Source organism: Hipposideros armiger, unplaced genomic scaffold (genome assembly GCF_001890085.2).
Source record: "Hipposideros armiger isolate ML-2016 unplaced genomic scaffold, ASM189008v1 scaffold_736, whole genome shotgun sequence".
Classification (NCBI taxonomy): Eukaryota; Metazoa; Chordata; class Mammalia; order Chiroptera; family Hipposideridae; genus Hipposideros; species Hipposideros armiger.
The window spans coordinates 487168-502703 of record NW_017732086.1 but is presented as its reverse complement, the minus strand read 5'-3'; the positions used below and the strand labels follow the sequence as shown (position 1 = coordinate 502703).

The following is a 15536-nucleotide window of genomic DNA, read 5'->3' as shown; positions in this document are numbered from 1 at the left end:
TTGGATAGCAACACTGATTAGTTATATTAAAAACATCTTTGGTCCTCCATTGCCGGGAAGGCTCCTTCCCTGTGTGTCCTGCCACTGTTGATCCCTCATCACCAGGAAGGCTCATTCCTGGTGTGTCCTATCCCTTGTAGGAAGGAAAGTGGTTTTCTTAGGAGCCTTGTGCCACATCTGAGCAACAAGAGCAGCAGACAGAGGAAGGCCCTACTGTCATGTTCCTTGAAGGTCAAACATCCTCTTTAGTTTCCTGAGGTTTCTCATATGATGTCTCCTAGGCCTTAGTGATCATCTCTCAACGTTGAGCAACCATTATCTGAGTGCTGCATCAAGCTATACAAAACAGTTTCATCACAATAAAAATTCCTATAATAATAATTAAAATGTTAAGTCCAATTTGGGGAATAAATCTGAGCCAGGAGGCAATGCCTGAAGGCAGTCAGCTGAGAGTATCAAAGAACCACGAGCTGTCAGTGGGCACTGTATTTAACCATTTGGCTTGTGTCCAGGTTTTATCTAGTTCCATCTGTACTTCACCAGGTTGTTTATCCAAGTACAAGAGGCATTAAGAGATCAGACCCCCACCTTGTTTGGTTAGGTATGGTCAAGAGCAGTTCCATCTAACACAACCGGTGCAAAGGAATTTACAGATTTTTTCTCCTGGTTTTTGCTTTGGTGATAGCTCCAGCTATTTCCTCTAAGGTTTTTGATAAGTTTCTAAGTTTCTAATTACGTATTCATCCATTGCAGTGCCTGCTTAACGAAAAAGTGTTCTTGGGCGGCTGGATGGCTTGGTTAGTTGGGGCGCGTGCTCTTAACAACAAGATTGCTGGTTCGACTCCTGCATGGGATGGTGGGCTGCACACCCCGCCCCCCTGCAACTAGATTGAAAACGGCAACGACTTGAAGCTGAGCTGTGCCCCCCACAACTAAGATTGAAGGACAACAACTTGACTTGGAGCTGATGGGTCTTGGGAAAAACACACTGTTCCCCAATAAAGTAAAAAAAAAAAAAAAGTATTCTTCCAAATGTGGCATCTTTATTGGGATTGATACCACCAGACATAAAACACCCTTGACAATGTTTGCAATGAGCTGCATGTTTTGACCTGTGAAATAGGTTTAAAGATGATACCTGATGTTAGGCAATCTTTGCAAGCAGGAATTTAAGGGGGAAGAGGAAACAGTAACTATTATAGCAAGTGCTTCTTCTATCATGTTATTTGTGAGACAGGAAGGAACTAAAGTAAGGAAAAATGAAAGTATAGATTATACAGGCCTGGCCCAGAATCTTGGGTTATCTGTCTACAACATTTAGCTTCACACAGATTAGTTAAGAGAGTACTTAATATGGTCCTTTCCATTATGGCTGTAAAGAGTCCTTTGAAGGTGTCTTTTCTATCATGTGATTGTAAATTGTGGTGTTTAATTTCTTCACCTTCTTTGATAAATTGGATATCAAAAGCAGAGAAGGCTGAATGATTAAACTGATCTGGTAAGATGGTTGTTAATGCTGTAAGTACCTGACCAGTTTTCCCAAGGAGGCTTCCCTAAGTCAATCTTTGTTCCTTAAAGTTGTGTGATCATATCTGTAACTATGCATGTCTTTCTCAAACATGACATTCCAATCAAAGCCTTGGTAATAAAATCAATGTTTCCAATGGTGTTACAAGGAGAACAGATTCTTATTGAACTTAACAAATAATTACATGACAATGACAATAGGAATACTCACAAAGTTTCCAAATTCTGGAGGGGTTGGATAGGGAAGAAAAGATAAATGTTTCAATTCTGCTTACAAAGGCATAATTTACCAAGTAGCTGTAGGTCATCGGTAGCTTAGGAGAAAAAATTTCCTCTTATCTAGAAAGCAAAGACCAAAGAAAACCCCAGTAATATCTGAAATAAAGTCATAGAAATTGTAGTCATCCTCGTAAGTATATGCAGTCCCATGTTAATTCTTATTGATCTTGATCTTTTTGTTAGCAGTTTTATGAATCTAGTTTTTCCTTAGTGTTCTACATTCCTCATCCAGTTTAACAGTATGTTCTAAATTGACAAAGAAATTTGTTTTTCTCTGCAACATACAACATTTTAAGATATCAGCTGGAATTACAAATGAAAACATTTCAGAACCTTTTAGGTTTTAGAAATTTTGTATCATTTCTAGAACATTTATTTTAATAACACTAATCCCCCCTTTTTGATAGAGAGAGGTAGGTTGAGATCGCCTTTGAAATGGTTCAGGAATCCTGAAAAATCTCAAAAAAATTTTTCAGGTTAAGAAAAAGACTTTAATTTTTGAATTTTGGGAAGTTTGTCAAACACAGCAAAAGTTTTAAAATACTTGGTCAAGTAGGAGCATAGGTTCAGTGTGAAACATACTTAGCTATCATGATGATAAAAGACTTTGCAGGCAAATCCAGAAAGTTAAATAGCTGTAAGCAAAATTTTGCTCTTTTAATATAAAGAGGACTTGGTTTACCTAAGCAATCAAAGACCTGATGACAAAGAGCACAGAAAATAATTTTAATAAAACACAAAAATCTTTGCTTTCCCTTTATAATTGCTTATTTATAGCATACCAATTGTGCAGGAAAACTTTGTCCTTGTAGCAGATGAAAGAACACTGGGTTTTAATTTTACGTAAGTTACACTGTTGATATTAAAACTTATAGTAAATTCGTTAGTGTTATCCAGCTGGATCAGACACAGAACTTCCTTTCTCAAGATTCCTTTTCACAGACCTTCTACAACTTTCCTTGTAATTCCCTCAATAATTCATTTGCATACTTTGTACCTTCTATTAAACATGTCCTACTTTACTTGCGTTAAATTAAAGGTTGTTTCCCATGTATTCCTAGTAGTTTTAATTGCCAATTCAGTATTGAAATGTTAACCCTTAAAAGCCTCAATTTCGAATGAAAACTGTGAAATTATAATCTTACATCAGTATGTGTTTTAGATTGGCGAATTTATTAGTACATTTCAGAATGTCCAGAAACATAGGTTCTTTTACTGCAAATATATTTCGTATGTTTTTAGAAACGTGCCCTTTTTAATAGTACAATCCAAATTTATCTTATGGTTTCTCTGCAATAAGAAGCCAAAAAATAGACTTTGTTTAACAATTAATGTTTCAGGATTTTATTTTATTTGGAAATGATCTAAATATTCGGTAAATTTATATCATTTAATTTAGCCAGCAAACTTTAAAGTTTCAAGTCACCAAAAAATTCTAGGAAACCAGTTCTAAGCACATACATTTATTTGAGATCCAAAAGACTACCCATATTACCAAGGCTTTGAATTAAATACGATTGCAGGTAAAATATGATGGCCATTCACTGGCTTGGCTTCCTGGCCTCAGAAACTTTTAAGAGTTCAATCTGAGATTCGTTTTTTTTAAATTGGGGAATTGAGGGAGGGGAACAGTTTTGGGGAATTGGGGAAGGGGACCAGCTTAGTTGTTGTTCTTTAATCTTAGTTGTGAAGAGTGCCAGTCGCCATCTGGCTTCCCGTTGGCAGCTCGTGGCCTCTAAGCTCAAGGCGCTGAGTTCAGTTTTAGTTGCAGGTGGGTGTAGCCACCACCCCATGCAGGAGTCGAACCAGCAGCCTTGTTGTTAAGAGCGCATGTTCTATCCACTGAGCATCCGGGCGGCAGTTCAGCTTAAGGTGCCAAGTTCAGTCTTAGTTGCAGACGGGCGTAGCCCACCATAGAATAGGTAGTATTGTTAGGAGCATGTGCTCTCACCAGCTGAGCCATCCTGCCACCTGTTGGCAGCTCAGCTGCAGCTCAACTCAGGTGCAACGTCACTGGCCCATGTGGGAATCAAATCGTTGGCCCTGTTGCTCAGAGCTTGTGCTCTTAAGCTAACTCTTAACCAACTGAGCCCCTCACCTGGCCCCAATCTGGTATTCTTTATGAGAGGGTCCAGAAAGCAGTCTTAGAAAGAGCTTATATGTATGATCAATCACTGTTCATGTTGCAATTAAGTAATGTGGATGAAAAAGGGCCCTGACAATCTCAGGGCATAGCAGGCCCTACAAACTCAGAGACCAAAATTAACCACATAGGATGGTCTGAACATAAAAATTCCTGACTAAAAGCCAGTTATGGGGGTTAGTCACATCGTTGGCCTGTAGCTTCCTTGACAAAGGTCAGTCTTTATCTTAAGTGAGCATCTAAAGTAACATAACCTTGGAAATGTCAGAGTAATCCCTTTTTCCGACCCCTCAGGGCACAGCCGGCCACACCAGAGCAAGAGACCACATTGTTCTCTTATTTCCTGAATACCATCTCTCTGTGCTGTAAAATTTTAATTATTGACTATCCTGTACCCACCAATGTAAAAGTATGTGTCTGTAGATTTTACTTTTTATCCAATCCCAGAGATTTCCCCTTCCCCACTTTGCTTTCTCCCACCCCCTTGATCTACCACCAGTGGATTTTGTGTAACCCTTCTTAGGTCTCATCCTTTGATTCTAATGTATAAAATAAGGGGCAAAACTGCCTTTCTCCCATTGTCCTGGGCATTTTCTTAATCCATTGAGATTTTTCTTCCTGGCAATTGTCTTCAGTTTGACTCAAATTCATGAAATTTCTCTACAGGTTTGGACATTTCTTAAATTGACAGTAACTACTCAAACCAAGTTTAAGGCAAACAAATTAGTTTTACTGTGATTCTTTGGTAAAAAATTGGGGTAATTGTTGAGATGAAAAGTATGTTTGTACCTTTGTAGGTATTAGATTCTAATCCTGTTGAATGTCTTTAATGTTTTGTTATATACCTGTAAACTGGACTGAATTCTTCTAGTTTCCTCAAATACCTGGCTACGACATGGCTCCAATGTGTACGCCAGACGCTGGGAATTATCCAGCTCATACTAATCATAATACTCATCCTGGCGCGCTATATTCTCTCAAAGGCTTTAAATGCGCGTTCACTGTGGCTACCCACCAAGCAAAGGATCTTCCTAAGACTGGAAGGTCAGAAAAGGACTGAAGAGAATGACCGACATAAAAACAAATCGTGAACCTGAAGTCATGACCTGTAAATACTGTTGGGAATCAGCAAAGAAAAAAATCACACGGAAGATCATTCAAAGCCATGAGAACTATAGAGCAGTAGCCGAGAATGCTGCAAATGCCTTAAATTTTGATCACATCTCTCAGTGAGGCTGAGAGTCTCATCAAGAAGGGGGAAATTGTTTAAAAAAATAAAAAATAAACAGGGCCAACATGGAGTCACTTGCCCCCAGGACTACAAACCAAGATTTAATTGCAGTTCCAGTTTCCCCCAGGAATGGGACCTTTTAATCAGTCAATATGGCATTTCCTGATTAGCACTAATGAGGTGACCTGCACATGGACCCCTGCCCTTTCCCCAAAGGAAGGTTACCTGGAGTGAGATACTCCTTCCTCTTGTTTATGATTTCCTTGTCCCACTCCTTTCTGCATTTAAAAACTCACTATTTGTACAGCTCCTCAGAGCTCCTTTATATATTTACTAGATAGGTTGCTGCCTGATTCATGAATCACTTAATAAAGCCAATTAGAATCTTCACATTTACTTGACTGAATTTTTTTTTTGTAACATGTCTTTCAAGAAGAAAGAAAGCCAGTTATTTTGTGGTATGTTTCATGATTCTTTTTTATTATGACTATTGATATATACTTGACATACAGCATTGTGTAAATTTAAGGTGTACAACATGTTAGTACATTTATATATTGTAATATTGCCATTTTAGTGATAATTAGCACATCTGCCACATTGCATAATTATCCTTTTATTTAAGTGTTTGGAATAATTAAGTTCTAGTCTCGAAGCAGAGTCTGGTTGGGACCCCTATAATAGACGCCTCTTGGTGTCCCCGCCTCTTGGTGTCCCCGCCTCGTCTTCCATTATCTACCTATAGTTTAACAAAGATCACCGCCTGCAGCCGAATGTTCCCTCCCACTCAGTTTCCTGTTTAGAAAATTACCCTGAAATTTATGATTGATACCCTTAGGCTTTTTGATCACAATCTCAGTGGTGTAGCTTTCTTCCCAGGCTACTCCCATCTTTGTTACTGGGTTGCTGAAGCCACAGGAGAGCCAGAGGGCGGGCTCTCTGCAGACCCCTGGAAGCTCATGTAGCCTCTGGAGGAACACCCCGATTTTCCCTTAAATACTCTAAGCCAGTCTGAGAATGTTAAGGCAGTTTTTGAAGGTGTTAACCTGCTGCTTTCTCATATCACTAGTGCTCTGATAATAAATGCTATGCTATAGCCCAATTTCTGTGTTGGTTTATTGGCTGAGCTACGCAGTCAGCACAAACCCTGGACTCGGTTGCCCTCCAGTTTCAGTCTCAGCAAATTTGTTGATTGTGATACAATATTATTGTCTATAATCATTATACTGTGCATTAGATCTCTAGGATTTATTTACTAGTTGCAAGATTATACCATTAAACATCTGTCCTAGTACCCACTCGCGTCCCCATTTCTTGTGATTCTTGATATGCATATAATCATATAGATTTCTTGTTTTTGTGGCCATATTTAGGAACCACGTTTATATGAAATATCCAGAATAGGTAAATCCATAAAGACAGGAAGCAGATTGGCAGTTGCCCGGGGGTAGGGAGGACAAATGCTTAATAGGTATGGTGTTTCCTTCTGGGATGATGAAAATGATAGAAGAGATGATAGTTGCATAACATGGATTTTCTAAATCCCTCTGAATCGTTCACTTCAAAATGGTTAATTTTATGTTACGTGAATCTCACTTCCATTAAAATTTACTTAAAAAAATACCAACGTAAATGGTTTTGCTGCACCCCCATACACAAACCATAGATGTCTCTGCAAATAGAAATTCCATTAAAAAACTTACTGTATTATAATTGCAGTGATGTCTAACGATTAAAGTAATAAATGGGCATTGCAAGTTGATTTTTGATGGGAGAATTGATACGCAGAAGAGTCTATTATATCCCCATCAGTAAATATTTAAGGTTTAATGTATTATAATGTGTTACATTATAATACATGTACTACATTATAATACATTTAATGCATACATTTAATGTATAATGTATTAATGTACAGTTTTAATTTTGAAAAATTCCTATATTTGGGATGGATGTGAAAGGACAAAACCATCCGATTTGAATGGTATTTTAAATATTAAATAACAGGTTTTATAAAAAACAATATTTTAATACATTAAATTTAAACATTGACTATATACATTAAAACTCTAAGTCCAGATAAGAATTTGGATAGCTTTTTTTTCTCTGAATGTGTATGTTCCAGGGTTTCCTATTATTTACTTCTTCACCTTCAAGCTGAACGCCTACCCTCGTTTACGTCGAACTCCCTTCACTCTTCACTAAATGTTGTCTTGTTTTTTAACCTCTCAGCTTGTTGCTCTCCTAAGTGAGAGATCTATACCTTGCCATACTTCCGTGGATTAGAAGAAGGGCAGATGTTTAGCACGCTGTAGTAGATACCTAAGCGATTGTAGCAATGGTGGTTACTTGAGTGTTGTCAGGAAAGTAAATCTTTGCCTTCTCCTTATTGGTACCTTTTATGACCGTTACCACCTGTGGAAACATAAGTGCCTTTTGGAAACTGATAGCTGATGTATGTGCAGTTATGTGTCTCTCAGCAGTGGTTTATTTGCTGTGTTTTCCCAGGTGAGAGAAGATGCTGTCCCGGTTGAGAAGAGTTGCCACTCCTTGTTCTCTGGCATGCCGTTATTTGCACAGAAAAGAGAAAGGCAAGCCACTTATGTTGAACCCAAGAACAAACAAGGTTAGTCACATTGATACTAACATACTATTTCTCTCTTCCTGGTAAAGGTTTGATTTGATGTATTGTAGACTGATAAAGTATGAAATTTTTGTATTTTGTAGCTTTATACTAAAACTATTCAGAGGCATTTGCTTTCTCTGCCTGAACTTTTCACTTTTCTCCATATGGCAAGAATCATGGCTGCTTTATACCTCCCGAATTTCACCCCTCACAACTTCTACCATCAGTAAGGGATTGATTTTGTTTCCTAGTTCTAGCTTAGAAAAATCCCCAGAATGGCAGTCTGGCCAGGACTTTTGGCCAGATGTGGGATAGTTAGATTTATCCAGCTCAAATCAGGTACTCATCCTGGACCAATCAGTTGGGCCCTTGGAAGATAGGGTCAGAATTGTAAAATGAAATTTTATCTAATGTCCACCCCACACCCCAACTCCACACAGCTTTTTGGACACAAATCTTTACACACAAGTGATTGTGCCCATTGTCACTGTACTCCTTCAAAGAAGAGAAACTTCTGACCCTTTTCATAGTCTTGGGGCAGAAAGGATGGGCAATATTGAGATGTAGTCATGCCTTTATTCTGGATCCAAGCTGGATTCAATGGGCAAGTCCCTCTCTGTGTTTTAGGGGCAGTATTAAATAGTAAATAAACATAATTCTGGAAAGAGATTTCTTGCAGGAAGCTTGCAAGAGGATCCATTGGGTTTATTGCAATATGTGAAATTTACCTTTTGGGAATGGTGCATTCAGATTAAGGTGTGATTTATTTTAAAACAACGGTCAAGAAATTTTCAGTCCCATTTGTTTTCCATTATAGGGGGATACTTAATTGGATAGCATGATATGTTTTGAGGGTTTTCCGTCCTACAAAGGGGAATTTGACTAAGGGTCACCCAGAGCACTTTATCTTTACATTTTTGGTACCTGGCACAGAACGAGAATTCAGCAAGCAGTGAATTAAATGAAGTTTAATGAGGGACAAAACCCAGTTCTCCTGTCGAGCCTTTTCACACCACCGTAGACGGGAATAATCACTCCCATCTCTGAAACCCTGTAGCAGTTTTTATCCTCCTGTTCCTATGGCAAGTAATCAATGTATGTTGCTTTGTGCTGCTTCTCATGTCTTAAGCTGTTGTTGAAAAAAATGATATAAATACGTTTTCATGACTTTATGTTTCTTAAGTATATTTCATGTTCCTTGTGGGCAGAGACCATTCAGAATTTCTTTGTGTCTTTTATAATGCCATGGGTATAGTAAACATTTGATACATATGTTGGTTTTATTTTATTTTTATCCTTACGGATATAAAATCTACTTTGTGGGTGTTATAAGAAATTTATAAAGTACATTGTGGCAAATGAATTCTCAGGAGGAAGATAGTCTAAACTACATTATAATACTTCTATAAAGAAAATAAAATCGAACACTTTGGCCTTCTGAAATCTCTAAGGTTGGATTGTATCTGTATGGTTACCTCATTGAAGGACCACTTCTGGAAATCCCTAACAAATCAGGAAGAGTTTTTTTGTTGTGTTTGTTTAAGGAGGAACATAGACTAATGATTCCCAATTTGCAGGTCATGCCCTCTTTGGGGACTTAACCATATAAAGAAGAAGTCAAGTTCGTGTTTCAAACGTTATAGACTAAATTAATAATTTCTTACATATTTATAAATACTATTATAAGAGTGTGTTGCCACTGTGATTAATAAAATAGTAATTAAAGGCATGTGTACTGGAGAAGAAGTGTGTATCCTGCTGCTGTTGAATATATTGTTCTATAGGTGCCTGTGAGGTCTGGTTGCTTTATAGTGTTCAAGTGTTCTATTTACTTGTTGATAATTCTGCCTAGTTGTTTTCTCCGTTATTGAAAATTAGATACCGAAGTCTCCAACTTGTTGTCTTTCTCCCTTCAACTTTTGGTCAGTTTTTGCTTCATATATTCTGGACCTCTTTTGTTAGATGTATATATGTTTATAATTATTGTATCTTTCTTTTTTTTTTTTTTTTAAGCTGAGCCATCCTGCCACCTGTTGGCAGCTCAGCGGCTGCTCAGCTCGGGCCGGGACTCTAACCGCTGTTGCTCAGAGCTCAAACTCTTGAGCGAGCTCTTAACCAACTGAGCCACTCAGCCGGCCCATATTGTATCTTCTTAATGGATTGCACCTTTCATCATTATAACATGTCTTTGTCTAGTAACAATGTTTGGTCTGTTTTGTCTATTAATATAGCCACACCAGCTCTCTTTTTGGTTATTTTTTACATGGCATATAGTTTTCTGTTTTTTTACTTTCCACTTAATTTGTGTCTTTGAGTCAAAGTGTGTCTCTTGTGGACATTTATTGGATCATGTTATTTTATCCATTCTGTCAATCCCTGCATTTTCATTGTAGAGTTTAATCCATTTACAGTAGTGTAGTGACTGATAAGGTAGATTTACATCTGCCATTCTGCTATTTGTTTTCTAAATGTTATGTCTCTTTTGTCTTTCTCTTCCTTCTTTGTTCCCCTCCTTTGTGTTACACAGATATTTTCTAGTATACCACTTTAATTCCCTTGTCATTTCTTTTCCTGCCTATTTCTGAGTTATTTTCTTAGTGGTTTGCCCTGGGGATTACAATTAATCATTTTTATAACAGCCTACTTAACTGATACCAACTTAATTGTAATAGTATACAAAAACTTGGCCCCTGTATAGCTCCACACCCCCCTTTTTGTGCTGATTTGTCATACAAATTATGTCTTTGTACGTTGCATGACCAGCACAGATTTATAATTATTGCTTTATGTAGTTGTCTTTTAAATCAGGTAGTAGAAAAAAAGACCTACAAACAAAGTACATTTATACTGTCTTTTATATTTGCCTGTGTATCTGGGAGATCTTTCTCCTACATTCTTAGAGATACATGTTTACCTGTATTTGCTCAGAGGTGGGAGCTTAGGGCCTCCTCATGTCTTTCGTGAACATGCCTACAGCTTATGCACACGAACTTCTAAATTCTCAGGAATAAATCCAAGGTTTTCAAAGCCCCTCCATGGACTTCTTATTTTTTAGCTTTTCCTTTTCATCTTTTTGGTTAGACTATTGTCTGGCTCATCTATTAATTCACTGCTTTAGGAAGTTACCCTGTTAAGTAACTACCTCTGATTGTTTTTAACAAGCTTTTCTGAGGAAAAGGCTAGTCACACTGGGTGAGCTCCAAGTCAGGTCAAATAAAGACAGATTTGCAAGTGGGGTCTTCCAGGGAACCACCAGACAGGTCACATAATGACAGTTCCCTGGGTATAGGGCTTTAGAACAATCTCCAACCTCTTCTGCCCTCTCCAGTGGCTACCAGGCTCTGGTTTGCCAAGTGATTATCTCACAGTGGTTGCCATTTTCAAGGCTGCTGTGTAGCTGGGGAGAAAAGAGGAGGAATAAGGCAAGTTAAAATGCCATGAAGCTTGCTATTCTTGCTGAAAGTCAGCTGTTTTTCTTGAATAAATGCTTTTCTGTTGCTGAGGCCTTTGGTTAATTTCCAGAATTCTGAAAAAGTTGAATCTGATGATTAGGCCAGTGTTCTTATTGTTTTTGTGGAGGAAATGATCTTTGGAAGTCCTTACGGTGGCATTTTCACTGACGTCTTTTTGATACAAAGAATTTAACCCATAATTGAATACAAAAAATTGAAAAAAATTTTCTTACAACATAGGTTTTTCCTTTTTTTTTTTTAATTAAAGTTTATTGGGGTGACAATGGTTAGTAAAGTTACATAGATTTCAGGTGTACAAGTCTCTAATACATCATTTATATATCACATTGTGTGTTCACCACCCAGAGTCAGTTCTTCTTTCATCACTGTATATTTGACCCCGTTTACCCTCATTTACCACACCCCCGCCCCGCCCCTGGTTTTTGCTTAAATGTAATTTCTTCCTCCTCCTACTCTGCCTTACTCCTTTCTAGTAGGGGTAGCCCCTCTTATCAGTTTGGTTATGTTCTTTCAAACTATATTCTGTTGATTTCATTTCTAATGTATGCCTGCATCTGTGTATATGTACTTTATTGGGAGCAGTGTAGTTAGCAGTATGTGTGTTTTGATTTGCAACTTGCTTTTTTTTTTCTTCTTAGCTGTGTATCTGGGAGATTTTCTACTACATACTTAGAGATATGTGTTTGTGTCATGGTATTTCATGGTATAGAAATAACATACCTAGGTTCCTTAACTATTCCATAATTGATGGACTTTTTTTTTTTTTAAAGATTTTTTTTTTTTATTGGGTAATTGGGGGGATGGGAACAGCGGTGGGGAATTGGGGAAAGGGAACAGACAAGTTGCTGTCACTTTGTTCTTCAGTCTAGCCGTGGAGGACGTTGCTTCACTGGCCCAAGTTGGCACCATCATTGCGCTCTTCCCGGGCGAGGCAGATCAGTCACCGGCTTCTGGACGGCCGCTCACGCTGGCTGCTGGCCGCTCACGCTGGCTGCTGGCTACACACGGTAGCCCATGGCAACCCACTGTCACAGGGGCTGCAGCCTATGCCGTCGCCGGCAACTCACGTCAGCCCAGCTCCAGGTTGAGCTGTTGTTCAGCATCCCAGCTGTGGAGGGCAGTGTCACTAGCCCTCATATGTGGGATCCGAACCGGGGCCCTCTGGCATCCCAAGCCAGTTCTTAACCATCGCGCCACTCGGCCGGCCCTTCCATAATTGATGGACTTTTAGTTTGTAATAGCCAAGAGAACTAGAAACAGTGCTATAATAGAACTAATCTCTTTGCATATGCCTCTTTATGTATGAATATTTATCTAGGATGGCTTTCTAGAAGTAGAATTACTTTATTATAGAGTATGTGCATTAAAAAATTTAAGATTACTTTAAAATTGTCTTCCCCAAAGCCTAAACCAGTTTACATTTCCAGCAATGGAATGTGAGAGTAACTCTTAACATTCCCTCTTCAATACTAGATATGATCAATCTTATGAATTTTTGACAGTCCAGGCAAAAATGACATCTCACTGATTTTTAAAAAAATTTATGTTTAAATTACATTTTGTGAGACAGCACTGTTGCTAGCCCAGTAAGTAATCATTTTTAATCCTTTTATTTCTCCTTTTTAGGGAATGGCGTTTACATTACAGGAAAGACAAATGCTTGGTCTTCAAGGACTTCTACCTCCCAAAATAGAGACACAAGATATTCAAGCCTTACGATTCCATAAAAACGTGAAAAAATTGAGTTGCCCTTTGGAAAAGTAAGAGTTGATTAGATGTTTAGTTTTTATTGATGTTATAATCTGGAAAATTGGGAATTTTATGGTTATAATGGCATGAGAAATATACAGTGTCATAATGAAGTTTGTGTTTTTGTCAGTTAACTGTTATTTTTGAAATGGTATTTCCTTCATCACAGTGAACGTTTCACTTGTGTGCACTATTATAAAATTTAGCTGAAATCAGCTTTTTATGCTTAAAATCAGAGAGCGTTTCAGGTTTGAATGGAATAATAGAAGCAAAGGCTATCATCTAATCTGCACCCATTCTATTCAATAACTTTTATTGATCCCTACTTTGTGTGTGCCACTGTGGGATATAAAGTGGGTAGTAAATAGGGTGACCATATAATATATCATCCAATCTAGGACACTTAGAGGAGTGAAAAAGAGGAGTAACTGAACTTGGCCTAGGCGCGTGCATGTCCTCTCCAGTAATGCACAGCCCTCCTTCCTAGGAGCTCATCAATAGACAGGTGAACTGTGTCTGCCATTTACTCTGTACTACAGCATGCAGGACAGTGAGAAAAAGGTATATGCAGACTGTATCCTGAAAGCGCTAAGAGGGGCACCTAATCCAACCTGGGAAATCAGATAAAGCTTCCTGAAGGAAGCGAGGCCTAGTTGAATTTCAAACAGTGTGTGACAGGTAGCTAGCAAAACGAGAACGAAGGACAAGGTCTCTTGGGTAGAGGGATCAGTCTAAATACAGGATTAAAAATACCTGTTGGGTTAAGTATAGGAGATTATTGATTATTGGTGACTGGTAAGAGTGGATTTTTTTGATGTGATGGGGCAAAAGTAGACTGTAATTGAGAAGTGAATGGGAGGGGAAGAAATGCAGGCTCTTTGAAGAAGTTTAGGTAAAGGGGGGAAGGAAGACATTGAACAGTAAATAAAGCAGGACTCGGGCTTACGGTGGGTATATTTCAGGCTGGAAGGAATTTGAACACGCTCATGGCTGTGAGGAATGAGACCAGGAGAAAGGGGCATCGACGGAACAAGATCCCAGAGAAAGGACAAGGGCTTAGAGTCAAGTGCAGAGGTAGAAAGGCTGGCCTGGAACAAGAATAAAAGAACAGCTCATTGTCTGAGGCAAGAGCAAAGAATACAGGAATAAGTGAGGATAAACTATGCAGGTGATGGAGCACAGGTTGTGAGATCTCATCCACCTGATGACCTTGATTTTTTTTATGATGTGGAATATGAAGGTAGTGGCTAAGATTTCGAAGGACCAAGGTTGAATGGGACTGGTGAGGAGGATGATAAATGTTTGGAAGAGCTGATTTAGCCACAAGGTGAATGCAAACAAGAAAAGGTTAAAGGGATGAAAGTAGCTCTGAAGGCCTAGTGACATGATCTTGTTTGTATTGATGTCATTCGGCCCAGCAACAGTATTTTTCCATGGAAAAGGTGACATGTAACATTGATTCACGTTTGGGGTTAGCTGGGCTGGCAGAGATGCTGCATTAATTCATTCAGCTAATATTAATTCAGGACTGTTAGGTGTCAGGCATTGTTCTAAGCGCTGGAACTGCAAAAAGGAAAAATTCCAGCCCTTGCCTTCACAGAAAGAAAAGGCAGACACTGTGGAAAGGTGGTGCAGTGATAAAGATAGGAAGGGAGTCTCCTAAGTGGTAATGATGGTGAGAAATTTGTTCAGAGTGCAAGACTTGATCATGGGACCCAGAGTGGGGTAAGAAGAGGAGCCAGAAGGGAGCAAATAGAATGGGAGGAAATGAAGCAATCGAGGAGCAAGAGATCCCGCGAGGAACTGAAGCAAGGACATCGTATAGCTAGCCCAAGGGTGGAGGATCACAGTGAAATAATGGCATTCAAGATTTCTGAGCTGTAATAGTCCTAGGTGAGGACAACATGATCCGATGTGAGGTCCTCAGAGGAGTGACTGAAGTGAAGTGAAGTGAAGGTGATAACATTAGGAGATCCAGGAATTCCACAGCTTCCCTCTGTCACATGCCTGATAGGTCATCTGTTCTTTCCTTAACATTTCTGCTGTCTATTTCATAAAGCTATTCAGTCTTAATAGCCCAGTTGTTAGTTTTCTTCCCTATACTGAGGAGAAATCTCCTTCCTTTTAATTTCTACCTATTGGTATTATTTGTGCCCACAGTAGCATTCTGTGGAAATATTATTCCTCTTCTAAATGGAATTTGTTCAATTTTCTCACCAAATATGTGCATACCAGTTGTAGTCCACATACTTTGCTAGTTCCTGGAAATATGGAAGTATGTAGGGTGATCGTCCTAAACTCATGATGTCATCTGGGCTGGCTGGAAGACAGAAAGTCAGGAGGTGGAGTGAGGGTTACAGAAGAGAGAGTGAAGTGTGGTGGGACCTGAAAACAGGGAAATCTAATGGTGCCTGTGATGGGATGGGGAACAGGCAGAGGAGGACCTCAGAGAATGAGCGTGCCATGCTGAGCTGCTTTTGGAGAGCATCAGAATAGGCCTAAACCTGG

The 15536-nt window shown here is 38.9% G+C and overlaps 1 protein-coding gene across 1 annotated transcript in view; it reads left to right on the top strand.

The window, feature by feature from the left end:
* ME2 (malic enzyme 2) overlaps nt 1-15536 on the top strand; it is a 54550-nt gene that overhangs the window by 11886 nt on the left and 27128 nt on the right. Inside the window, exons 2-3 of the mRNA XM_019627591.1 lie at nt 7689-7806; nt 12906-13039. Of these exons, the coding sequence (XP_019483136.1) occupies nt 7699-7806; nt 12906-13039 (242 nt within the window). The 5' untranslated portion in view covers nt 7689-7698. The remainder of the gene's footprint in view (nt 1-7688; nt 7807-12905; nt 13040-15536) is intronic.